Genomic DNA, 26,332 nt, shown 5'->3' on the forward strand with positions numbered 1-26,332 from the left:
ACCTAAAGGAGCTGGAAAAACAACGGCAAATAAAGCCTAAATCCAGCAGGAGAAAAGAAATAATAACGATTAGAGCAAAAATCAATGCTATAGAAAAAAACAAAACAAAACAAAAAAAAAACGGTAGAACAGATCACTAAAACTAGGAACTGAGTCTTTGAAAGAATAATAGTGATAAACCCCTAGCCAGACTTATCAAAAAGAAAGAGAAAGAAACCAAATAAATAAAATCATGAATGAAAGAGGAGAGATCACAACCAACACCAAAGAAATACAAACAATTATAAGAACATATTATGAGCAACTATATGCCAACAAATTAGGCAATCTGGAAGAAATGGATGCATTCCTAGGGACATATAAACTACCAAAACTGAACCAGGAAGAAATAGAAAACCTGAACACACCCATAACCAAAAAAGAAACTGAAGCAGTAATCAAAAATCTCCCAACAAACAAGAGTCCAGGGCTGGACAGCCTACCATGGGAATTCTACCAAATATTTAAAGAAGAATCAGTATCTATTCTTCTGAAGCTATCTCAAAAAGTAGAAATGGAAGGAAAACTCCAAACACATTCTATAAGGCCAGCATTAGCTTGATCCCAAAACCAGACACAGACCCCACAGAAAAGGAGAATTACAGACCAATATCCCTGATGAACATGGATGCAAAAGTTCTCACCAAGTTACTAGCTAGCTAATAGGATCCAATACTACAATAAAACGATCATTCACCATGAGCAATTGGGATTTATACCTAGGCTGCAAGGTGGTTCAACATCTGCAAATCAATCAATGTGATACACCACATTAATAAAAAAAAAGAGAGAGACAAGAACCATATGATCCTCTCAAAAGATGCAGAAAAAGTATTCGACAAAATACAGCACCCTTTCTTGACGAAAACCCTCTGCCATGTAGGGATAGAGGGAACATACCTCAATATCATAAGTCATATACAAAAAACCCACAGCAAATATCATCCTCAATGGAGAAAAACTGAGAGCTTTTCCCCTAAGGTCAGGAACATGACAGGGATGCCCACTCTCATCACTGTTGTTCAACATCATACTGGAAGTCCTAGCCTTAGCAATCAGACAACAAAAAGAAACAAAAGGCATCCTAATCAGCAAAAAAGAAGTCAAACATTCACTCTCAAACATACACTCACACAAGGTACTCTACATAGAAATTCCAAAAGACTCCACCCCAAAATTCCTAGAAATGATATAGGAATTCAGCAAGTCACTGGATATAAAATCAATGCACAGAACTCAGTTGCATTTATATATACTAACAACGAGGCAGAAGAAAGAGAAATCAAGGAATTGATCCCATTTACAATTGCACCAGAAACCATAAGATACCTAGGAATAAACCTAAGCAAAGAGATAAAGGATTTGTACTATGAAAACTACAGAACACTTATGAAAGAAATTCAGGAAGACACAAGGAAATGGAAAAATATTCCATGCTCATGGATTGGAAAAATATAGTTAAAATGTCTATACTACCCAAAGCAATGTACACATTCAATACTATCCCTATCAAAATACCATCAACATTTTTCACAGAGGAGGAACAAACAATCCTAAAATTTGTATCGAACCAGAAAAGACCCAGAACAGCCAAAGGAATGTGGAAAAAGAAAACCAAAGCTGGCGGCACCACAATGCAGGGTGTCAAGCTCTATTACAAAGCTGTCTTCATCAAGACAGTATGGTACTGGCACAAAACCAGACACAGAGATCAGTGGAACAGAATAGAGAACTGAGAAATGGACCCTCAACTCTATGGTCAACTAATCTTTGACAAATCAGGAAAGAATATCCAAAGGAAAAAAGACAGCCTCTTTAACAAATGGTGTTGGGAAAATTGGACAGCTATATACAGAAGAATGAAACTGGATCACTTTCTTAGACCATACATGAAAACAAACTCAAAATGGATGAAAGACCTAAATGTGAGACAGGAATCCAACAAAATCCTGAAGAGAACACTAGCAGCAACCTCTTTGATCTCGGCCACATCAAATTCTTGCTAGACACGTATTCAAAAGCAAGGGAAATAAAAGCAAAAATGAACTATCGAGACTTCATCAAGATAAAAAGCTTTTGCACAGCAAAGGAAATAGTTGACAAAATTAAGAGGCAACTTATGGAAAGGGAGAAGATATTTGCAAATGTCTTATCAGAAAATTGGCTAGTATCCAAAATGTATAAAGAACTTTTCAAACTCAACATCCCAAAAACAAAAAATCCAGTCAAGAAATGGGCAGGACAAAAACAGGTATTTCTCCAAAGAAGACACACAAATAGCCAAGAGACACATGAAAAAATGCTCAACATCACTCAGCATCAGGGAAATACAAATCAATACAGTGAGATACTAAATCACACCAGTCAAAATGCCTAAAATAACAACCCAGGAAACAACAGATGTTGGCAAAGATGCAGAGAAAGGGGAAGCCCCTTACACTGTTGGTGGGAATATAAACTGGTACAGCCACTCTGGAAAACAGTATAGAGGTTCCTCAAAAATTAAAAATAGAGCTACCCTATAACCCAGCAATTGTACTACTAGGTATGTATCCAAAGGATACAAACATAGTTATTCAAACGGGCACATGCATCCCAATGTTTATAGCACCAATGTCCACAATAGTCAAAATATGGAAAGAGTCCTAATGTCCATCGACAGATGAATGGTTAAAGAAGTGGTGTGTGTATATATATATATAATGGAATATTACTTAGCCATCAAAAAGAATGAAATTTTGCCATTTGCAGCAATATGGATGGAACTAGAGGATATTATGCTAAGTGAAATAAGTCAGTCAGAGAAAGACAAATATCAGATGATTTCACTCATATGTGGAACTTAAGAAACAAAACAGATGAATTACGGGAAGGGAAGGAAAAATAAAATAGGATGAAATAGAGAGGGAGACAAATCATAAGAGACTCTTAAGTATAGGAAACAAATTAAGGGTTGCTGGAGGGGAGGTGGATGAGGGGGATGGGGTAACTGGATGATCAGCATTAAGGAGGGCAGTTGATGTAATGAGGTGTCTGTGTTATATGACACTGATGAATCACTCAATTCTACCCCTGAAACTAATAATAATACACTATATGTTAATTAAATTGAATTTAAATAAAATATTTTTTTTAATTGACAAACCCCTAGATATAACTATGGGAAAAAAACTGAGGGTTAAAAAAAAAGAAACTGAAGAGTGCTGGAGGGGAGGTGGGTGGGGGGATGGGGTAACTGGGTGACAGGCGCTAAGGAGGGCACCTGATGTGATGAGCACTGGGTGTTATATGCAACTGATTAATTACTGAAACCTACATTTGAAACTAATGATACACCATATGTTGGCTAATTGAATTTAAATAAAAATTTTAAAAGTAAAAGTAGAATAAAAAAGGGACCCAAATAAATAAAATCATGAATGACAGAGGAGAGATCACAACCAACACCAAAGAAATACGCTATAAGAGAATATGAAAAAGTATATGCCAATAAATTGGGCTATCTGGAAGAAATGGATAAATTCCTACAAACATATAAACTACCGAAACTGAAATAGGAAGTAATAGAAAACTTTAACAGACTGATACCCCACAATGAAATGGAATCAGTAATCAAAAATCTCCCAAGAAATAAAAGTCCAGGGCCAGACAGCTCCCAGGAGAATTCTACCAAACATTTAAACAGTAAATACCTATTCTTCTCACACTGTTCCAAAAAAAAAAAGGAAGGAAAACTTCCAAACCCATTCTACGAGGTCAGCATTACCTTGATTCCAAAACCAGACAAAGATGCCATAAAAAGAATTGCAGACCAATAACCTTGATAAACACTGATGCAAAAACTCTTAGAAGATAGTAGTTAATTGACTCCAACAGTACCTTAAAAGGATTATTCACCAGGACCAAACGGGATTTATTTCTGGGCTGCAGGGGGGTTCAATATTTGCAAATCAGTCAATGTGACAGAACACATTAATAAAAGAAAAAGAACCATATGAGTTTCTCAATAGAAGCAGAAAAAGCATTTGACAAGTTACAACTCCATTCTTGATAAAACCCTCAGCAAAGTAGGGATAGAGGGAACATATCTCAACATCATAAGGTCACATATGAAAGACCCACACAAATATCACCCTCAATGGGGAAAAACTGACAGCTTTTCCTCTATGGTCAGGAAGAAGACAGGGATATCCAATCTCACCACTGTTATTTAACATAGTCCTGGAAGCCCTAGCATTAGCAATCAGACAAAAAAAGAAATAAAAGGCATCTAAATCAGCAGTGAAGAAGTGAAGAAACTTTCAATATTCACTGATGACATGATACTCTGTATAAAACCTGAAAGACTCCACCAAAAAATTGCTAGAACTGAAACACAAATTCAGTAAAGTCACAGGATACAAAATTAATGTACAGAAATCTCTAGAATTTTAAACACCAATAATGAAGCTGCAGAAAGAGAAATCAAAGAATTGATCCCATTTAAAATTATACCAAAAACCATAAGATACCTAGGAATAAACCTAACCAAAATGGTAAAAGATCCATACTATGAAAAGAACAGAATATTTATGAAACAAACTGAAGATGACACAAAAGAATGGAAAAACATCCCATGCTCATGGATTGGAAGAACAAAATACTGTTAAAATGTCTATGCTGCCCAAAGCAATCTACACATTTAATGCAATCCCTATTAATACAACCAGCATTTTTCACAGAGCTAGAAGAGATAATCCTAAAATTTGTATGCAACCACAAAAGACCCCAAATAGCAAAGCAAGCTTGAAAAAGAAAAGCAAAGCTGGAGGCATCACAATTCTGGACTTCAAGTTATATTACAAAGCTGAAGTGATCAAGACGGTATGGTTTTATCACAAAAACAGACACATAAATCAGTGGAACACAACAGAGAATCGATAAATGGACCCTAACTATACTGTCAACCAATCTTCAACAAAGCAGGAAAGAGTATCTTAGAGAAGGAAGACAGTCTCTTCAACAAATGGTGTTGGGAACAGTGGATAGCAACATGCAAAAGAATGAAACTGGACCACTTTTTTTTTTTCCACTTTAAACTCTTTATTAAGGAAACATAATTATCAGTAAACATTGTTCTTTTCTTTTCTTTTTTTTTGGATTTAGCTTTATTTATTTTTTTATTATGTTATGTTAATCACCATACATTACATCATTAGTTTTTGATGTAGTGTTCCATGATTCATTGTTTGCATATAACACCCAGTGCTCCATGCAGTACGTGCCCTCCTTAATACCCATCACCAGGCTAACCCATCCTCCCACCCCCCTCCCCTCTAGAACCCTCAGTTTGTTGGAAACAAACCGGGCCACTTTCTTATACCATAGACAAATCAAATTCAAAATGGATGAAAGATCTAAATGTGAGACAGGAAACCATCAAAATCCTAGAGGAGAACACAGGCAGTAACCTCTTTTATATCAGCTGTAGCAACTTGTTACTAGATATGTCTCTGGAGGCAAGGGAAACAAAATGAACTACTGGACTTCATCAAGATAAAAAGCTTCTGCACAGTGAAGGAAACAATCAACACAACTAAAAGGCAACCTTCAGAATGGGAAAAAATATTAGCAAATGACATATCTGATAAAGGGTTATATCCAAAATCTATAAAGATCTTATAAAACTGAACACCCAAAAAACAAATAATTGTTTAAAAAAATGGGCAGAAGACATGAATGGACATTTTTTCAAATAAGATAACCAGATGGCCAACAGACACATGAAAAGATGCTCAACATCACTCAGCATGAGGGCAATACAAATCTAAACTAGAATGAGGTATCACCTCACACCTGTCAGAATGGCTAAAATTAACAGCACAGGAAACAACGCTGTTGGTGAGGATGCAGAGAAGGGGGAACCCTCTTACACTGTTGGTGGGAATGCAACCTGGTCCAGCCAGTCTGGAATACAGTATGGACATTCCTCAAAACATTAAAAATAGAACTGCCCTACAACCCAGCAATTGTATTAGTAGGTATTTACTCAAAGGATACAAAAAATATTGATCCGAAGGAATACATGCACCCCAATGTTTATAGCAGCATTATGAACAATGGCCAAATTATGGAAAGAGCCCAAATGTCCATCGACTGATGAATGGATAAAGAAGATGTGGTCTATAAATACAATGGAATATTACTCAGCCATCAAAAAGAATGAAATATTGCCATTTGTAATGTGGATAGAGCTAGACTGTGTTATGCTAAGGGAAATAAATCAGAGAAAGACAAATACCATATGATTTCATTCAAATGTGGGATTTAAGAAACAAAACAAATGAACATAGGGAAAAAAAGAGAAGCAAATCAGGAAATAGACTCAACTACGGAGAACAAACTGAGGGTTACTGTAGGGGAGGTGGGTGGGGGATGGATATTACGGAGGGCACTTGTGATGAGCACTGGTCATTGTATGGAAGTGATGAATCACTACATTCTAGCACTGAAACTAAGATTACACTATTTGTTAACTGTCTGGAAGTTAAATAAAAACTTAAAAAGGAAAAAAAAAAGAAGCATGCTGTTCTACAAAATCACAAAATATTTTCATACCCAAGAAAATTTACAGTGTCACATCATCCAATTAGTGGTCCATATTCAGATTTTCTCAAATGTCATGCAAAAAGAAATTATAGTTGGGCTTTTTCAAACCTAGATCCAGAGTTCATGCACTGTATTTGTTTATGTTTCTTTAGTCTCTTAATATAGAACAGTACCCCTACCTCTGTTTCCCAGGCCAGGGAAAAGTTCAAGCTAGTTTCTTAATAGAATGTCAAGCAGTCTGTATTTTTCTATACCCTCTATTTTTTTGTAAACTGGAAAGGTTTAATTTGATTCAGGTTAAACCTTTTTGGCAAAATTATTTAAGTTATATTGTGTACTTCTTTCTGTATCCTATCAAGAGGCACATAAGGCCAGTTTGTACTATTATTAGTGATGCTAAGTTTGATCAATTAATTAAACTGGTGTTTGCCAGATAGCTTGATTGTAAAGATACATTTTTTTTCATTTGTAATTAGTAAGTAATCTGTGGGTGATACATTGAAATTATGTGAATATCTTGTTCCTGAACAATCTTTTACCCAATGGTTTTGATATATGCTTGAAACGGTACTGAGGTTAGAAACTACCGGTTTGTCTAATTCTATTATTTCTCCCACATCTATTAGCTGGCATTCTTCTGTAAGGAAGAGCTTTCTTTATTCTACTTATCTCCCATAAATTTTTATTTATTCAAAGAGTTATACTCAAATACAGTATTTTTGGTTTTGATGTTTACGTTGACTCCAAATGTAATCAGTGTCAGCCTTTTCAAGCAGGTTCCTGTGTCCTCGTGACATGACTGTATTAGTACTTGAGCTCTTATTTGCTCACAAAGGTACACTTTATCCTAGGCTCACCTGGTATTTTCCTTGCCTCAGACCTGTAATCAGCCATTTCTCTAAGAAGTGAATGTTATTTAGAAACAAAGAGCTTGGCATTATGTATGTTCATAGCTTTTTTGGGGGGGTAGAATCACTTCAAGACTGGTTCAATGAATAGAAGTTTTGTTGTTTTGTTGGGGTTGTTTTTGGTTTTATTTTATTTAAATTCAAGTTAGTTAACATATAGTGTATTATTAGTTTTGGGGTAGAATTTAGTGATTCATCAGTTGCATATAACACCCAGTGCTCATTACATCAAGTGTCCTCCTTAATGCCCATCACCCAATTACCCCATCCCCCCACCTACCTCCCCGCCAGCAACCCTCAGTTTGTTCTCTATAGTTAAGAGTCTTTTATGGTTTGTCTCCCTCTCTATTTTTACCTTATTTATTTTTCCTTCCCTTCCCTTACGTTCATCAGTTTTGTTTCTTAAATTCCACAAATGAGTGAAATCATACAGTATTTGTCTTTCTCGGACTGACTTATTTAGCTTAGCATAATACACTCTAGATCCATTGTTATTTCATTTTTAAATCATGAGTTCAGGGGCGCCTGGGTGGCACAGTCGTTAAGCGTCTGCCTTCAGCTCGGGTTGTGATCCCAGGGTCCTGAGATCAAGCCCCACATCAGGCTCCCTGCTCAGTGGGGAGCCTGCTTCTCCCTCTCCCACTCCCCCTGCTTGTGTTCCCTCTCTCGCTGTCTCTCTCTGTAAAATAAAATAAATAAAATCTTAAAAAAAGAAAAAAATATGAAAAAAATCATGAGTTCATATTGGCTTTCTAAATTCAACTTTACCGTTATAGATTTTTTCTTTATATCTTACATTTTGTATCCTTATCTCTTTTTCTTACACCATAAATCTTGTCGTCTGATAATACTAATATATTTACTTTTTCCTTTATCCTTGTGATATATAAATATAAAATAGTTTCAAATTTAATTATAATATTATTACTATTACTAAACCTACTGGGTGATGCTTACTACTTTTTTGTAGCTTTTCCTGCTTTTAAAATATTATCTCATTAAGGATGAGTCAGAGGACTGTGTTTATAAATTATTTGCAATAGCTATTTCCTTTATGGGACTATGTTATCAATTTGATAAACATTTAGACTCATTTGCTTTTTTAAAATATTTATTTATTTGAGAGAGAGAGAGAGAGAGCATATGAGCAGGGGGAGGGGCAGAAAGAGAGGGAGAAGCTGACTCCCCCTGAGCAGGGAGGGAGCCCGATGCGGGGCTTTATCCCAGGACCTGGAGATCATGACCTGAACCAAAGGCAGAGGCTTAAATGACTTAGTCACCCAGGCGTCCCTCATTTACTTTTTTATCTTCAGTCTCGGGGCTTATATCCTTGATTGATTTTTACTTTTTGGATATATAAAACATAAGTATGGTTCAAAAGTCAAAACCATACAAGGAGGTGGATTTAGAGGAATGTGGCTCTCATCTTTATCCCTTCTACCCTATTCACCAACTACCCCCTTTAGTAATCATTTTCATTAGTTGTTTTTTTTTTTTTGCCTTTTGGATATTTGTACCTCTTAATCCCCTTCATCCATCCCCCGCCCACCCACCTTCTCTCTGACAAACACCAGTTTGTTCTCTGAATTTAAGAGTCTGTTTTATTTGTTTTTGTTTGTTTTGTTTTTTAGATTCCATAGTATTTGTCTTTCTCTGTCTGGTTTATTTCACACACACACACACACATCCATTATATATATTTTATATATCCATTATATATATAATATGTATATTATATATATAATATATGCATTATTTTCACATCTTCTTTATCCGTTCATCTATGGACGGGCACTTGGGTTGCTTCATTATCTTGGCTACTGTAAATAATATTGTAAATAATGCTGCAATAAACATAGGGGTGTATATATCTTTCTCAGTGTTTTCATATTGCTTGGGTAAATCCAGTAGTGGAATTAGTGGAATTATATGGTAATTCTATTTTTTAATTTTTTGAGGAACCTCCATACTGTTTTCCACAGTGGTTGCACCAATTTACATTCTTACCAACAATGCATGAGGGTTCCTTTCTCTCCACATCCTCACCAACACTTGTTATTTCTTGTCTTTTTGATACTAGACATTTGGCAGGTGATATCTGATTATGGTTTTGATTTGTATTTCCCTGAAACTAAGTGATGTTGAGCATCTTTTCACGTGTCTGTTGGCCATCTGTATGTATTCTTTGGAAATTGGAAAAATGTATATTCATATCTTTTACCCATTTTTAAATCAGATGGTTTGGGAATTTATGGTGTTAGGTTGTATGATTTATGTATTTTAGACATTAACTTATCAGATTAATATCTTCTTCCATTCAATAGGTTCCCTTTTTGTTTTGTTGATGGTTTCCTTTACCATACTTATTAGTTTGTTTTTATAACAGCTTTATTGAAATACATTTCACATACCATACAATTCACCTTTTTAATGTTTTTTCAATGGTTTTAGTATATTCACAGATTTGTGTAACCATCATCACTATCTAATTTCAGGGTATTTTCACCACTCCAAAAAGAAACCCCATGGTAATCACTCCTCATTCCCTCCCATGTCCCCACATCCCAGCCCTAGGCAACCACTAATCTACTTTTGGTCTTTATAGATTTGTCTGTTCTGAACATTTTATATAAATGGAGTCATATAATATGTGGTATTTTGTGTCTGGCTTCTTTTACTTAGCATAATATTTTCAAAGTTCATCCTTGTTGTAGCATGTGTCAGTGCTTCATTTCTTTTTTTTAAGATTTTATTTATTTATTTGAGAGAGACAGCACTAGCGAGAGAGCATAAGCAAGAGGACTGGATCCCAGGACACTGGGATCATGACCTGAACCGAAGGCAGATGCTTAACCACCCAGGTGCCCCAGGGCTTCATTTCTTTTTTCACTGAATAATATCTCATTGTATATTTATACCACATTTTATTTTTTTATTTATCGGTTGATGGTCATTTGGGTTGTTTCCACCTTTGGGCAACTGTGAATAATGGTACTGTGGATATTTGTGTATATGTTTTTACGTGAACATATGTTCTCATTTCTCCTTATTATATACCTAAGAGTAGAAATGCTGGGTCATTTGGTTTAACTTTTTGAGTCATTAGGTTTTTATTTATCTTACTGTGTGCTTAACTTGACAAAAGTAAGAAACTATGTGTTTAATATTCTTATATATCCTTATTTCCCTCTTTTGTTCTTATAAAAAGGGTAGCATACTCATATACCTTGTTTTTAACTTTGGGTTTTTGTTTTTATTTTTGCTGTTGTTCTCTGTTATACACCCTGAAATTCATAATGCATTCTAGAAATCACTACAAAAAAAGTTTGTAGGTATTTTCCTAATTCTTTTTTGACTGTATAATACTACATTGTTTGAATATACCATTATTTACTCAACTAGTCCCCTATTGTTGGATACTTTGTATTTCTAACCTTTTGGTATTAAAAAATTGTGCTTCAGTGTTTAACCTTGTGCATATGTTGTTTGGTACTTGTGGAGGTGTGTCTTCAGGGTATATGTCTAAAAGTAGAATTTCTAGGCACAGGGTAAGTGAATATGCAGACTTGTTAGATCTTGTCAAATTCTCCTCCTCTAGTGTTGTATTGCATTGATGCCAGCAATGTAGTAGAGTATCTATTTGCCCCAAAGTCTCATCAACAGAGAATGTGGTCATGCATTAGGTTTCGCCAATGAATGGTATCTCAGTGCAGATTTTAATTTGCATTTTTCTTCTTTGAGGAAATGAGCAGTTTTTCATATATTTAAGAGTATTTGTTTATCTATTTCTGTGTCTTGTGTGTTTGTGTCTTTTGTTCCTTTTGTTCTAGGCTTTTTGAGGACCAAGATTCTTTTTTTTTTAAGATTTTATTTATTTGACAGAGAGAGAGACAGCAAAAGAGAGAGAGTAGGGGGAGTGGGAGAGGGAGAAGCAGGCTTCAGCCGAGCATGGAGCCCGATGGGGGGCTCGATCCCAGGACCCTGGGATCATGACCTGAGCCAAAGGCAGCCACTTAACTGACTGAGCCACCCAGGCACCCCAAGGACCAAGATTCTTGAAGTAAGGCAGTAGCCAACCTTTGGGTAGATGGAAGCAGGTGCTTCTCACTAACTGCTAGCAGGATAATCCTTAGCTCAGTCCTTGGCTCCTGTCACATACTAGGAATCTCAGAAAATCAGAGCAGGAATAACTATTTTAGATTAGCTAGTTCAGTCCCCTCATATTATAGATGAATAAATGGAGGCCCAGAGAGTGGGAGGGACTTTCTTCAGTTCACACAGAAAATCAGTGGTAACGTGGAACTTGAACCCAATTTCTCTTTCCCCCAGGGCAACTTCAAATTAATATGCAAATGATTTATGTGCTGATTGTTATACTTTCATTGAAATTATCACAAACAACTTTTTGGGAAGAAACTGCCTCGTGATGTCCTCTATTAGCCCAAATTACAAATATTGGCAATAAATATAAAAGGCATCCTCTTGTTAATTCTGCCTCTTTATCTATATTAGTGTCTATAATGCTCATTTGTTATAGAAGTATAAGAAAAACATAGAATGTCAGCTGCACTGAATCTTGGTGATGTCTCATTATGTCACAGGGAAACCTGAGATCCAGAGATGCAGAATTTATCACAGGGGGAGACCAAGAGGGCCATTTAGCCTGGAGCCTCACCTTCGCTAAAGGCTTCAAGTTTAGGTATTTGAGATCTTCTCCAAATGAGGTTAAAAATGTATGACTACTGCATTTTTTTTGAGTGTCATGATAGCTTTATTTTGAAAAACAGACACATATAAAATGCATTGCAATTTCTCTAAGCTTGTTGTCTCATTTCTGTACTTTTTAATATACCAGAAGAAGCCTCAAGAGTGACCTGCCCATGATTGTCAATAAAGCTAGTAGCAGAACTGACACCAGAACCCAGATTTGCTGACCTGTAGTCAGAGTGCTTTCTGCTGCACCATAATGCTTCATAAGAGCCAGTTTCTGGCCTTTTACAAGTCAAGTAAATTCATCTTCATCCACAACATTGAACCCTCTGGCCAGAAAGCACCACCCATGCCACTTAAATGCACCATCTTGGAGCTCATCACAAAGCCTACTCTCTATAATACTGTCTTTCCTGCCTGCCATACCCAATCAAAAAGTTGGCCACAATCTTCATAATAACTCCCATTTCTTGAGAATCTCCTATGTGCTATGCACTTTATCTGTGTTCACTCAAATCCACAGAACAGTCCTGCGTGGTGGGCAATACTATTCTCATTTTACAGATGACTAAACAGGCTAAAAGATTATACAGCTAAGTAAATGGTACAACTGGGATTTAAAACCAAGTTTATCTGACTGCAAAGCCTGCGTTCAGCCCATTTTACCCGGTATTACTCTTCAACTGAGATGCATGATGACTCTGGGAGGATATATACAAGGGCCAAGGCAAAATCACCTTCTTCATAGAGCACTCAGACTGTCCAGGATGAAACAGTTGGTGGCTGGGACATAAGGAGATGACAAACAGTTTCTCTGCGATGCTACCCTGTGGGCCAGTCCTCTAATAGAAACTCTTCCTGAAAACCCAGAAGTTACTTACTTGACCAAGTGTCTTATAAGAAGTTCCAGCATCTCTCGGTTCTTTTCGGGTAGCTTATATACCAGGGAGTGAATAGCTCCCAGCCGGTAATCCAGGTTGTCGGACTCTGAGAGAGAACAAAGAGAAATAGTTTTGCCTTTTGGGCAACTGGATCAAGCAAACTCTCATACACACACACACACACAAAATCAGAAACACAGAGAGATGAAAAGAGACAGAGAGATAAACAGGCAAAGGGAGATCAAGAAAAAAAGACACTGAGATGGAGAGAGAAAGACAAAGAGACCAAAAGAGAGATAAAAGACAAAAAGAGAGATAAAAACAAAGAAATAGGCCTAGAAAAATAAAAAAAAAGAGAGAGAATAGAAAGATGAGAATATAAGACCATCTCTGAGGAAGTCAGAGATCTAGGTATAGCAGGTTGTCCCTAAAGTTCCACATGTAACTTGCCCACCCATCTTTCTGTGGTGCTGGGAGGTATACTGCTACCTCTGGGTTTATGTGAAAATCACTGAGAGAGCTCAGAGTAAAGATCAAAGGTCTCTTGCCTCAACAAAAATTGGTCAAGTCTTCTCAGTCTTTTTCCTGCACACCACAGAGAGCACAGAGCAGGAGAAGGGTCATGTAGAGATAGGGAGGGATACTCATATACTGGCCTCAGCCAAAACTTTTAATACTTCTTCAGCTGCCACATTTTGGAGTGATTCTATATGCCGTATTTCCCATGCAATGCTCCACTTTCACCCTCATTTTTATCATCTAGGAAATGTGATTCTAGCACTAACAGATTAGGAGTAATAATTCATAGCACAAATGAAAAGCATTTGAAAAGGCAAAGTTATGAAAAAATCTAAAACAGCAACTATTATGGAACCATTTTGGTGCCCCCTAGTTATGTGAACCAATGCTCTTATTCTGATTGAAGAGGCACATTCAGTCAATAAAGCCCTCACACCTGTCACATCCTCATGTTAGCCAGTTTTCTCCAACCTACTCAACTTACATTGATTTATGAAAAGTAATATAACACTCGAGTTAGACAGCAAGCAAGAATACTCTCATTTGGCAGTGGACAAAAATCTATGGGTATGTTTTGTTTTTTCCCCTTTCTCTCATTTTTCCAGGTTCATTGCTATGAACATTATTAAAAAGCCAAGACAACACAATTAACTAGTAACATAAATACTTACTGGCAGCCGAGACCAGCTCTTTGTGAAGTCTATAGGTCATGACAGGTTCAGAAAGATTCCTGAAATTAATGAAGACTGTAAGTTCCTTTGGGGAGGGAATAGCTGGGTCTTAGATTTTCCGTTCTGTGGACAGCAAGGCTTGTTTCTGATCCCTAGAGCTTAGTGTGTGACTACATACATTTCTCTCTTCACCTGAAATGTTGTCAGAGGAATGCTACTTACTAGTAATTCAATAGAATACCTGCAAAAGTAAAAGCCAATTAGTCCTGCAGGGTCTCTAATTAGTTCCGAAAAGTGAAAGGAGTCACAAACCAGTACTGAAAAATTCCAAAGTGAACCCACTCTGAATGCTGCTATAAAGTCCTTGCAGTTTGATAGTTCCTTAGTTTTCAAAGTGCTTTCATATCTGTCCTCCCATCTGATCCTTCCAATGATCCTGTGAGATGGAGCACTTATTCAAATCCCAGTTTAATGGAGGAGAAAACTGAGGCCCAATAGGTTTCTTTATTTAGTAAAAAAATATTGGCTGAGCACCTACAGGTACCTGACATTGTGCCAGATATTGAGGCTGCAGAGATGAGTAAGACAGACCCCAAACCGCCAAGGAACTAATAGTCTAGTTGAGAAGAGTGCCATATACAAAATTTACAATGTAAAAGGACCAGTGTGATGATAAAATAAAGATAGGTGGTGCATAGCTCAGAAAAAATAATTCACTTACAATAATAGTAAATGCTTCACTGTTCTAAGTGATTTGCATATATTTACTAATTTAATCCTCATGACAACCCTGTAAGGTAGATATTGTTATTATATCCATTTTATAAATGGGGAAACTGAAGTTCAGAAAAGTTAAATAATTCATCCAAGACCATGCACAGCCAGTAAGTGGTAGAACTAGGCAGTCTGTCTTGAGTCTATGTTCTTAATCACTGTTATACTGCCTGCCACTATTATTATTGTAGTAGTCCAGTTGAGAGATAATAAAGGCCTAAACAAAAACAGTGGCATCAAGGATAGAAAGAAATGATGAGGAGAATTATTTAAAAGACATTAAAGACAGAACTTCTTCAATGACAGGTATACTGGTGAGGGAGAAAGTCATCTGGTTTGAGACTGGATAGAATAGAAATGGATTCAGAAGGAAGTAGAGATGCTAAGCCAGAGGGACTTTTGGGATAGCCAAAGGGAGATGTCTATCAGGCAGATGGATGGAATGCCCTTCTAGATCTGAGAAGTAAATATGAAAATCATAAACCTAGGTGAGTGGTTAAAACCATGAACACAGGTGAGTGGTTAAAACCACAAGAACAGATACCACGGCTCAAGGAGAGATGGCCAACTCACCCAACAGCTACACGGGGCCTTCCATTTATTATTTGTCCAGAATAGTGTATTAAAAAAGACATGGAATTGTATTAGTTATCAGAATATAAAAATTTGAGATATTTCACAAAAGATCCATATTTTCTACCTCTACTGAAAAATGGAAAGATCTGGCTATATTGGGCCCATATGGTTATTTGTGGAAGTAAATATTATTGCTGATTACATATAAACAAAGGGATCACTATGCAAATACAGGTTCAATATGCAATGTTTTAATATGGAAGTAGTCTGCTTCATTCATTTTCGTGTCCTGGACCCTGTGGATATTTGAATTTTCCATCCTTCCATTATAGGAAAAAGAGAGGAGAATCTTGGAAAATATCAGGTAGAAAGTCCATAAAGGGGACTGCTAAAAATGGTCAAAAAAGGTACAAGGAAAGCCAAAAGCAAGTGATATATTAGAATCCAAAAGAGGAGAAAGTGTCAAGGAGGGCTCATTAACAGCTTCAAATGCTACAAAGAAATCAAGTAAAGACTGAAAATTGTACATTGTGTTTAGCACTGAGGGAGTCACTAGTGACCTTGGCAAGAGCAGCTGCAGTGGAGAAGTGTTGGGAGGGAGACTGCAATGGGTTAAGGAGCAAACTGGGAGATTAAGAAGTAGAGACACTGGGACACCTGGACGGCTCAGGGGGTTAAGTGTCTGCCTTTAGTTTAGGTCATGATCCCAGGATCCCGGAATCAAGTCAAGCATCGGACTCCTTGCACAGCAGGGAGCCTGCTTCTCCCCCTGCCTGTTGCTCCCCCTGCTTGTCCATGCACTCTTTCTCTCTGACAAATAAATAAATTTTAAAAATCTAAGAAAAAAAAAAGAAGAAGTAGAGACACTGTGTGTAGATTACTTCATATACTGAAGCTTGGATAGGAAGGCATGAAGTATCTCTCCTATTAGGCAATCTCATCCAAGCTCCTTCCTCCCAATTACCATATATATTTTCAATGATTCACAAATTTTTAGCTCAAGCTCAGATTTCTTCTCTGAGTTCATTCCCATATATGCAATTGCTCACTTAATATCTTGCCCTGATTTCTTCAGACACCCAAATTTGACATATCTAAAGCCCAACTTGTCATCTCCCCTACATCTAGTTTTTGTCTTGTGTTTCTCAAATCAGTAAATATATGGCCACCATTTCGTTGTATGGGCCATAAACATGGAAGTCATTCTTTTATCTCCATCTCCCCCATTCTCATATCTAAATTTACTCCCTAAATTTCTTAAGTATGCTTATTTCTACCAATCTACACTGTTACTCCTTAGTTCAAGCAGAAGCATCATCTCTTTCATGCACCACAGCAATAGCCTACTAATTGGTTTCTATCTCTACCTACCTATTGATTCCCTCTAATCTGATCTCTATATGTTTTTTTCAAAATGCAAATCTCATCATGTAACCTACTGCTTAAAATCTCTCAGTTTATTCCCATTCCTTTTAAAATAAATCCAGACCCCAATGGGGCGCCTGGGTGGCTCAGTCATCAAGCGTCTGCCTTCGGCTCAGGTCATGATCCCAGGGTCCTGGGATTGAGCCCCACATCAGGCTCCCTGCTTGGCGGGAGGCCTGCTTCTCCCTCTCCCACTCCCCCTGCTTGTGTTCCTGCTCTCGCTGTCTCTCTCTCTCTCTCTGTCAAATAAATAAATAAAATAAAATAAATTCAGACCCCAATTCTTAAAACATCCCATACAACCTTGCATGATCTGGCTCCTAATATCTCTCCTTCCCTCTCTATACTACAACACACCACTTATACTGGTACATGTAGAAGGGGTCATTCTCTCGTGCTTCAAGGCCTTTGCGTATATAGTTCTGTCTGTCTGGAACTGCCACCTCTCAGCTGACTCTAAGTTACAATTCAAACCTCAGTTCAAAAAACAACCAGAATAAACCAAGTCTTCCTATATACGTCTTCATAACACCTTGCACCTTTTCTTCAGAGCACTTATTATGGTTTGTTATATTTGTATGATTATTTGTTTTTTTCTGCTCTCCTAACTGGACTATAACTTTTTCAAATTTAGAGACCACGTCTATTCACAATTGTATACCTACTGCCTAGTACCATGCTAGACATAGACTAGATACTCAGGAAATGTTTATTGAATAATTTAGGAAATGGGAGAATGAATTTATTCATTTATGAAAAAAGACACAGGTCAAAGCGATGTGCTTTACAGGAGCATATTTATATGCTGAGAAGAAAGAGCCAGTTGAATAAGAAAGATTAAAGATATTAGAGAGAGAAAGGATAATTTTTAGGGTACTTTTCTGGAAATGTTGGAATAAGGGGTGAGTTAGGTATATATAACACAGATGAATAGTCCCTCTCTGAAAATACTAAAGTATTTGAGAAACCTAAAGGGTGTTAACTGGCTAGTGCATATTAAATGCCCATACATTACGTCTTAAGGACAAGTCTTTTCTTGGAGGTATTGCTCATTCAGGTTTTCAGGCTTGATCTTCCCATCTTTCAAAAGGGCCACACTGCTTATTATGGGATGAGTTGGGAAAGATGTAATGTGGGGAGGTACTTAACCTATATAAATCTTTGAAAAAAATTGACTGCTTTGAAAAAGGCTAGAGACATAGAATCATTTACCCTCACTAATCACCACTAGTCTTCTAAAAGTATGCATAGTAGATTGCTCTCTGTCTTCACTAAAATTACCCAAGCAACTCCAAGAAGGTCATAGCCCCTGAGGGTGGGAAACAGGAAGAAGATGTTCCAATACCAATGGCCTATATGTCAGAGATAGTTAGGTTCAAATAATATGAGCTGTGAGCATGGATATTACTTAACAGGAAAGGAGGTGCCTTTCAATTTCCTCTTCTGTAAAATTAGTATGATACCACTTACCTAACAGTATTATTGTAAAAAAACAAAACAAAACAATGATATTATCAATGTAAGCAACTAGAACACTGCTTAGTACAGTATAAACCCTCTAACAACAATACATTTCTTCTTTGGCAGATGCCAGAGAAATACTGCCGGAAAGAGCATTTATGTTTATATAAAGTTCTAAAATGATACTACAGCAGAAGGTCACTTAACAGCAATATCTGGGACCCAATTTATTTTGGATTAATGATATTCAAACATCTATCTTAAATGCCTAAAGAGTACAATAATTGAAAAAAAGACATTTAGTAAATAATGTATGGTACATACTATTAGACATAAAGAATAGTAAGAAATGAATGAGTTTAAAAAGTATATGTCCCCCCTCAAAAAAAGTATATGTCCCAAATATTTTTACATAATATAAATTTATGCCAATCAACTAAATGATATATTCATCACCACTGTGCATCACCAAATTTTGCTGATAAGGTAAATTTTGTTTTCCTATTGCTCTCAATTCACTCAGTTCTAACATTTGTATGACTGCATTTTCTTGTTCTTTTTATTTCTATTATATGGATGAAAGCATGAAATATGATGCATAACACACAAACACAAATATTATGTTTGTCAAATGCAATTTAATGTTTCAAAATAGTTATTATTCAATGAAACATGTTAACAACCTTGAATTGTCATAAATCCTGATATTATTCATGAGCACATTGAGACATCACTCTATCTATGAACAATGGCAAAACTTCCATTACTTTAAGGAAAAGCCATTTTTCAATAATTCTATTATTTTGATGCCTTGCTTGCCTAAATTCCCAGGTTAAAAATTTTACAATACACATTCTTTTTTGATGGAACTCCTTTTCACTCTTTTTTTCTTTAGCAACTCCAACCTCCTGAAACTGTGACCACATAAGCTCCAATCTCCACCTAGACAAATTTCATCAACTATGAAAAACAAAGTCCCAAATTGTATCAGGCATACCTGAGGTAGAATTTCAAGGAGCTGGTGATTGTCTTAATGTCCCAGTCACTATTATGAAAATCAACATCTCCTGGGCATTTAGGATCTATTTGAGGGAAAAAAAAAAAAGAAAAAAAGTTAATGTTCTAAAAGTTCTTACTGTTTACCTCTTTAAAAGAAAAATAAAGTGGGTAGCCTAGGTGGCACAGTTGGTTAAGCATCAGACTCTTGGTTTCTGCTTGGGTCATGATCTCAGGGTAGTGGGATAGAGAGCCAGGTTGGGCTCTGTGCTCAGTGCAGAGTCTGCTTGAGACTCTATCTCCCTCTCTCTCTCTGCCCCTCCCCCTACTTTCTCTCTCTCTCTAAAGTAAATAAAATCTTTAAAGAAGAAAAAGAAAAAGAAAATACATTACATTAAATGATAGTCACTCTACCCAGTTTTCAAGAGATGAAAACTTTGTACAACGACCATGTCTTTGATGTCTTAAAAATTCCCTTGCATTCCATTCAGGCATGTAAGAAGCTTGGAAGTCATGTCTTCCATCCACACAAGAAAAAAAGTGTAACAAACTGGAAATCAACTCCTCTTAGATCCATCAGAGAATTAAGGTCATATAACAAACTACTGTCCTTAAAACTGAAGAGAGAGGCTGGCAGATCCAGAAAATCAAAACTTACTAGAACAGAAGCCCAGGAGCAGAAAACTCCTTGGGAACCACTACAGGGTTAGGAAAACCTAACCTGCAATTGATTTGATAGAGGCTCAGTGTGGACAAGTTTGAGAGTTAAAAATTTTAAGGGGGCTTGGTTCTAGGGGGACCTGCACACTTTTGTGAATTTTACCTCCAGGAGCCCTATCAGGCTCTCACAGTGAAGATCTGAGAAAAATTCACTCATGTTTCTGTGTTTCTTTTTAATAAAAGAGAGGATAAGAACCATACGATCCTCTCAACTGAGGCAGAAAAAGCATTTGACAAAATATAGCATCCTTTCTTGATAAAAACTCTGCAGTGTAGGGACAGAAGGATCATACCTCAATATCATAAAAACCATATAGTAAAAACCCACAGTGAATCATTCTCAATGGAGAAAAACTGAGAGCTTTTCCTCTAAAGTCAGGAACACAACAGGGATGTCCACTCTCACCACTGTTGTTCAACATAGTACTAGAAGTCCTAGCCTCAGCAATCAGACAACAAAAAGAAGTAAAAGGCATCCATGGGTGCCTGGATGGCTCAGTTGGTTGAGTGACTGCCTTCGGCTCAGGTCATGATCCTGGAGTCCCAGGATCGAGTCCCTCATCGGGCTCCCTGTTCAGCGGGAAGTCTGCTTCTCCCTCTGATCCCCCCCCATGTGCTCTCTCTCTCTCTCATTCTCTCTCTCAAATAAATAAGTAAAAATCTTTAAAAAATAAAAAGAAATAAAAGGCATCCAAATCAGCAAAGAAGAAGTCAAACTCTCACTCTTCACCAGAAATGGCCACACTGGTGGTCCCAGCTATTTCAGACCTGGATCCTGTTATATACATAGGGAAGAGGGATGTGACCTTATAAAAGGGTAGAGACTACTTTAGCAGCTTAAAGTAAATCCATCTGTGGCCAATTGGTTCTCCCTGGATTCAAATTACATCAAGATTATTAATAACACTTATAACCCTGAAGCAATAGTTCTGTCAGCGAATCTACCCAAAGTATACATTAGAATAGACTCATCTACAAATATGTCATCACAAAAAAGGAAAAAAGTTAAATGCTAAATAATAAGGAAGTAATCTGATAAATATTGGTCCTTTTATTTACCATAATATTATAGCCATTGAAATATTTACAAAGTATTTTTAACCATATGTGAAATGCATATGTCAAGGTAATGTTGGCCATGTAAATCTAAGTCTGTCTACACATCCTCCAGAAAACAACATGGAACCACCAGAAAAACAGGGCTACACAAAGCCATGCCCTCCACATAATAAAAACATAGAAAACACCCAAATTCCAAATCACTTGAAAGTAGGAATATAAACACTAAATCCCAGGGAGCTATCACTAACATTCCTTCTCCACAAACATTTGCAGGGAGCAAGCGAAATGCTGGGAAAAGGTCATTCATAAGAAAATAAGGGGTCTGGAGGGCTAAGATTAATCTAAAACCAGCACCAGAAAGACAAAGTCTAAACAAACTATAAAAATACTGAAAAATAGGGTAAATCAGAGCACTTGTGGAAGAGTGTTCTAAGTGATCTTCAAAAAGAAGTCATGGAAGGTATTGCTCCTAGGAAAGGAAAGGGCAAAACATAATGGAAAGACATCAGCCAAAGGGAAGTGAAGCAAAAGAGGAAAATTTAGGAATGGGCAAAGATCTACCAGGCAAATGCAATCAGTATCAGGCAAAGTAGATTTCAAGCCCAAAAGCACTAAATGAGACAAAGAACACTTTTAATGCTAAAAACCTTACTCAAAATGAAAGCAAACAGCTATGAATATCTGCATATCAAATAACATGGCAACCAACTTTATAAAACAAAAATACAGAATATAAAAGGAGTCATCAGTAGGGACTTCCAGGGGAGATGGAGGAGAAGGAGGACTCTCTACTCACCTCTCCCAAGGATACAACTAGATAACACTTGCACAGTGCAAACAACCCAGAAAAGGACCCAGCGACTGGCAGAATAACTCCATAACTAAATGTAGAGAAGAGGCCACATTGAAGAGGGTAGGAAGGGCAAGGATTCAGTGGGAACCTAAACCCTGTGGGTCTGAAAGCTGGAAGGAGGGAGCTGCAGGCTCAGAGAGGAGCAAGGAACAGACTAGCACACTGGGGAGCCTACAAAGGGAAAAAAATCCTCATAGAATTTGGCTTTGAAAATCAGAGGGGTGGAATTTTGTGAGTGCTTATGACCAGCAGAACTTAAAGCCTGGAACTATAAAAATTAGCAGGCTTGGCTCTAAGAAGGCAATAGGAAGCTGAGCCCCTATCCTTAGAGACAGCACAGCAAACAGCTCATGGAGATACAGCTTGGAAGCAGCAGTTTGAAAGGCACCTGGGGCTTACAAGAGGGAGAATTAGTTACTAATCTCAGAGTTCACTTGAGGGACTTCTCCAGGAATGAAGGAGCTGGCAGGTGACATTTCCCTTCCCGGTCCAAATTCATAAATGCACAGCCACCTGTGGGAACTAGTGCAGCACCAGCACTCATTACCTAACTTACTTACACCATAGCACATGTCCCCAGCCAGACCTCTCTCAGTCCCAGTGCTACAGATCCCCTCCCCCAGAAGACACCTGCAAACCTTGCCACCCCTGAATCTGTCAGCCTCTCAGAGAGGATGTACACAACTTGTTAAAACTGCACCTGCTGCCCACCATGCTGTATGGAGCAGCCAGCTCCAGTCTCTGTGGCAGATGTGCATCCCCAGTGGAGGAGGGCCAGTGTGAACAGTTTATGGCACTGCACCCCCATCAGTCCACTCAAGTTTTGTGCAGTGGCCTTGGCCAGTTTCAGTCTCCACAGTGGCTGAGCATCCCCTGTGGTGGAAGACAAGTGCCACCTAGTTAAAAGTGCACACTCTGACCACTACTTGCAAGAGCAATAGGTATAGCTGACTTTCCTAAAACACAGAAACAGACACAGAGAGGTAGGCAAAATGAAGAGACAGAAGAATGTATCACAAATGAAAGAATAGGGCAAAACCATTGCAAGAGACCAAAGCAAAAGGGATGTAAGTAACATGCCTGATAGAGAATTTGAAATAATGATCATAAAGATACTCACTCAACTTAAGAGTGGAGGACATCAGTGATATTCTTAATACAGATATAAAAAAAACAATGAGAGATGAAGAGGACAATAAATGAAATTAGGAACACAATTGATGGAATAAATAGCAGGCAGGAAGATGCAGAAGAATGAATTAATGACCTAGAAGACAAAGTAATGGAAAGTAATAAAGATGAACAAATGAGGGAAAAAAGAATTATGCAAATTGAAAATACACTTAGGGAAATCGGTCACTCTATCAAGCATAATAATATTCACATTATAGGCAACCTAGAAGGAGAAGACAGAGAAAAGGGGGCAGGATATTTATTTCAAAAAATAATACCTGAAAACATCCCTAATCTGGGGAAGGAAAAGGATATCCAAATTCAGGAGGCATAAAGATCCACGAAGACACATAGTAATCAAAATGAAAAAAAGTAGTGATGAAGAAAAAAAATTAAATCAGTAAGAGAAAAGAAAACAGTTACATAAAAAGGTAACTACATAAGGCCATGAACAAATTTTTCAACAGAAACTTTACAAGCCAGAAGAGAGTGGCATAATATATTCAAAGTGTTAAAAGGGAAAAATCGATAGCCAAGAATACCCTATCCAGCAAGGCTATCATTCAAAGTAGAAGGAGAGATAGAGTTTCTTAGACAAAAACTAAAGGAGTTTTTGACTACTAACACAGCCCTACAAGAAATATTAAAAGGGACTCTTTGAGTGGAAAGGAAAGATGAAAAGTGAGAGTATTAAAGAAGGAAACACAAAAGCAGTAAAAATAAGTAATTCTGTAAAAAAAAAATAAGTAAAGGGAGTCACAAAATAAAAGCATGTAAAATATAACAACATATACCTAAAATGGGGGGGTAGTGATGAGTAAAGAAAGGTTTGAAATGTATGCAACCATCAACTAAATATAGACTGCTATAGGCAGAAGATGTTATATACAAACCTAATGGTAACCATGAATCAAAACCATTAGTAGATATGCAAAGAATAAAGAGAAAGAAATCCAAGTTTATCACTAAAGAAAACCAAAAAACCATGAAAGACATAGTAGCAATACTTCTATCAGACAAAATAGACTTTAAAACAAAATCTATAAAAAGAGACAATGAAGGAAACTATATAATAATAAAGGGAAAAATCCAACAAAAAGATATAACCATTGTAAGTATTTATGCACCCAAAATAAGACCCCCCCACATATATAAAACAGTTAATGACAAACCTAAAGGAATTTATCAATAGTAATACAGTAATTGTAGGGGAATTTAAAACCCAATTATATCAATGGAGAGATCAGCCAAACTGTTTGGCTTAAGGAAGGAAATAGTGGCTTTGAATGACACACTGGACCAGATGGACTTAAAAGATACATACAGAACATTCCATCGTAAAACAGCAGAATACAAATTCTTTTCAAGTGCACATGAAACGTTCTCCAGAACAGATCATGTATTAGCTCACAAAACAGACCTCAACAAATATAAAATGACCAAAATCATACCATGCACCTTTTCTGATCACAATGCTATGAAACTAGAAGTCAACAAGAAAATTTAGGAAAGACCACAAATACATAGAGGTTAAACAACATGCAACTAAACAATGAATGGCTCAACCAGGAAATCAAAGAAGAAATAAAAAAAAATTCCATGGAAAAAATGAAATTGAAAACACAATGGTCCAAAACCTTTCAGGTGCAGAAAAGCAATACAGGTCTACCTCAAGAGACAAGAAAAATCTCAAATAAACAACTCCATTACACCTAAAGGAGCTAGGAAAAGAAAAACAAAACCCTAAACCAGCAGAAAGAAAGAAACTATAAAGATTATAGAAGAAACAAATGATATAGAAACTAAAAAAACAATAGAACTTATCAATGAATCAGGAGCTGATTCTATGAAAAGATACATAAAATTCATAAATCTCTGGCTAGACTTATCAAAAGAGAGAGAGAGAAAGGACCAAAATAAATAAAATTACATAGAAGGGAGGAGAAATAACATCCAAAACCACAGAAATACAAACCATTTTAAGAAATTATTATGAAAAACTCTATTCCAACAAATTGAAAAACATACAGGAAATGGATAAATTCCTAGAAACACTTAAACACCAAAAGTGAAGCAAGAAGAAATAGAAAATTGAATAGACTGATATCAGCAAGGAGATCAAATCATTACTAAAAAAACTGACAAACAAAAGTCCAGGACCAGATGGCATTACAGTTGAATTCTACCAAACATTTAAAGAGTTAATACCTATTCTTCTCAAACTATTCCAAAATATAGAAGACGAAAGAAAACTTCCAAATTCATTCTATGAGGCCAGCATTACCCTGATGCAAAAACCTGAATAAAGACAAAAACAAAAAAGAGAACTATAGGCCAATATCTTTGATAAACACAGATGGAAGATTCCTCAACAAGATATTACCAAAAAGAATCCAACAATACATTAAAAAAATCATTCACCACAATCAAGTGGGATTTATTCCCAGACTGCAAGGGTGATTCAATATTTGCAAATCAATCAACATGATGCATCACATCAATAAGAGAAAGGATAAAACCATATAATCATTTCAATAGATGCAGAAAAAGCATTTGACAAAGTACAGCATACATTCATGATGAAAACCCTCAACAAAGTAGGTTTAGAGGGAACATGCCTCAACATAAAAAAGGGCATATATGAAAAACCCACAGCAAACATCACACTCAATGGAGAAAAACTGAGAGCTATTCCCCCTAAGGTCAGAAAGAAGACAAGGATGTCCACTCTCACCACTTATATTCAACATAGTACTGGAAGTCCTAGCAACAGCAATCAGACAACACAAAGAAACTAAATGCATCCGAATTAGTAAGGAAAATGTAAAACTTTGATTATTTGCAGATGACATGATACTCTCTATAGAAATCCCTAAAGACCCACCAAAAAACTACTAGAAGTGATAAATGAATTCAGTAAAGTCACAGGATACAAAATCAATGTGCAGAAATGTATAGCATTTCTATACACTAACA

General features: G+C 36.8%; 1 protein-coding gene across 3 annotated transcripts in view; it reads right to left on the minus strand.

Moving 5' to 3' along the window:
• The window catches only part of OPHN1 (oligophrenin 1), a 498,955-nt gene that overhangs the window by 105,908 nt on the left and 366,715 nt on the right, over positions 1-26,332 (minus strand). For all 3 annotated transcript variants that reach the window (XM_073885819.1, XM_025860816.2, XM_073885818.1), the window contains exons 16-18: positions 19,550-19,634; positions 14,317-14,375; positions 13,127-13,232 (exon numbers count right to left, since the gene is read on the minus strand). In XM_073885819.1, coding sequence (XP_073741920.1) covers positions 13,127-13,232; positions 14,317-14,375; positions 19,550-19,634 — 250 coding nt within the window. The remainder of the gene's footprint in view (positions 1-13,126; positions 13,233-14,316; positions 14,376-19,549; positions 19,635-26,332) is intronic.

This window comes from Callorhinus ursinus, unplaced genomic scaffold, assembly GCF_003265705.2.
Source record: "Callorhinus ursinus isolate GAN/ISIS: 27379988/994484 unplaced genomic scaffold, GSC_fseal_2.0 scaffold66, whole genome shotgun sequence".
Taxonomy (NCBI): Eukaryota; Metazoa; Chordata; class Mammalia; order Carnivora; family Otariidae; genus Callorhinus; species Callorhinus ursinus.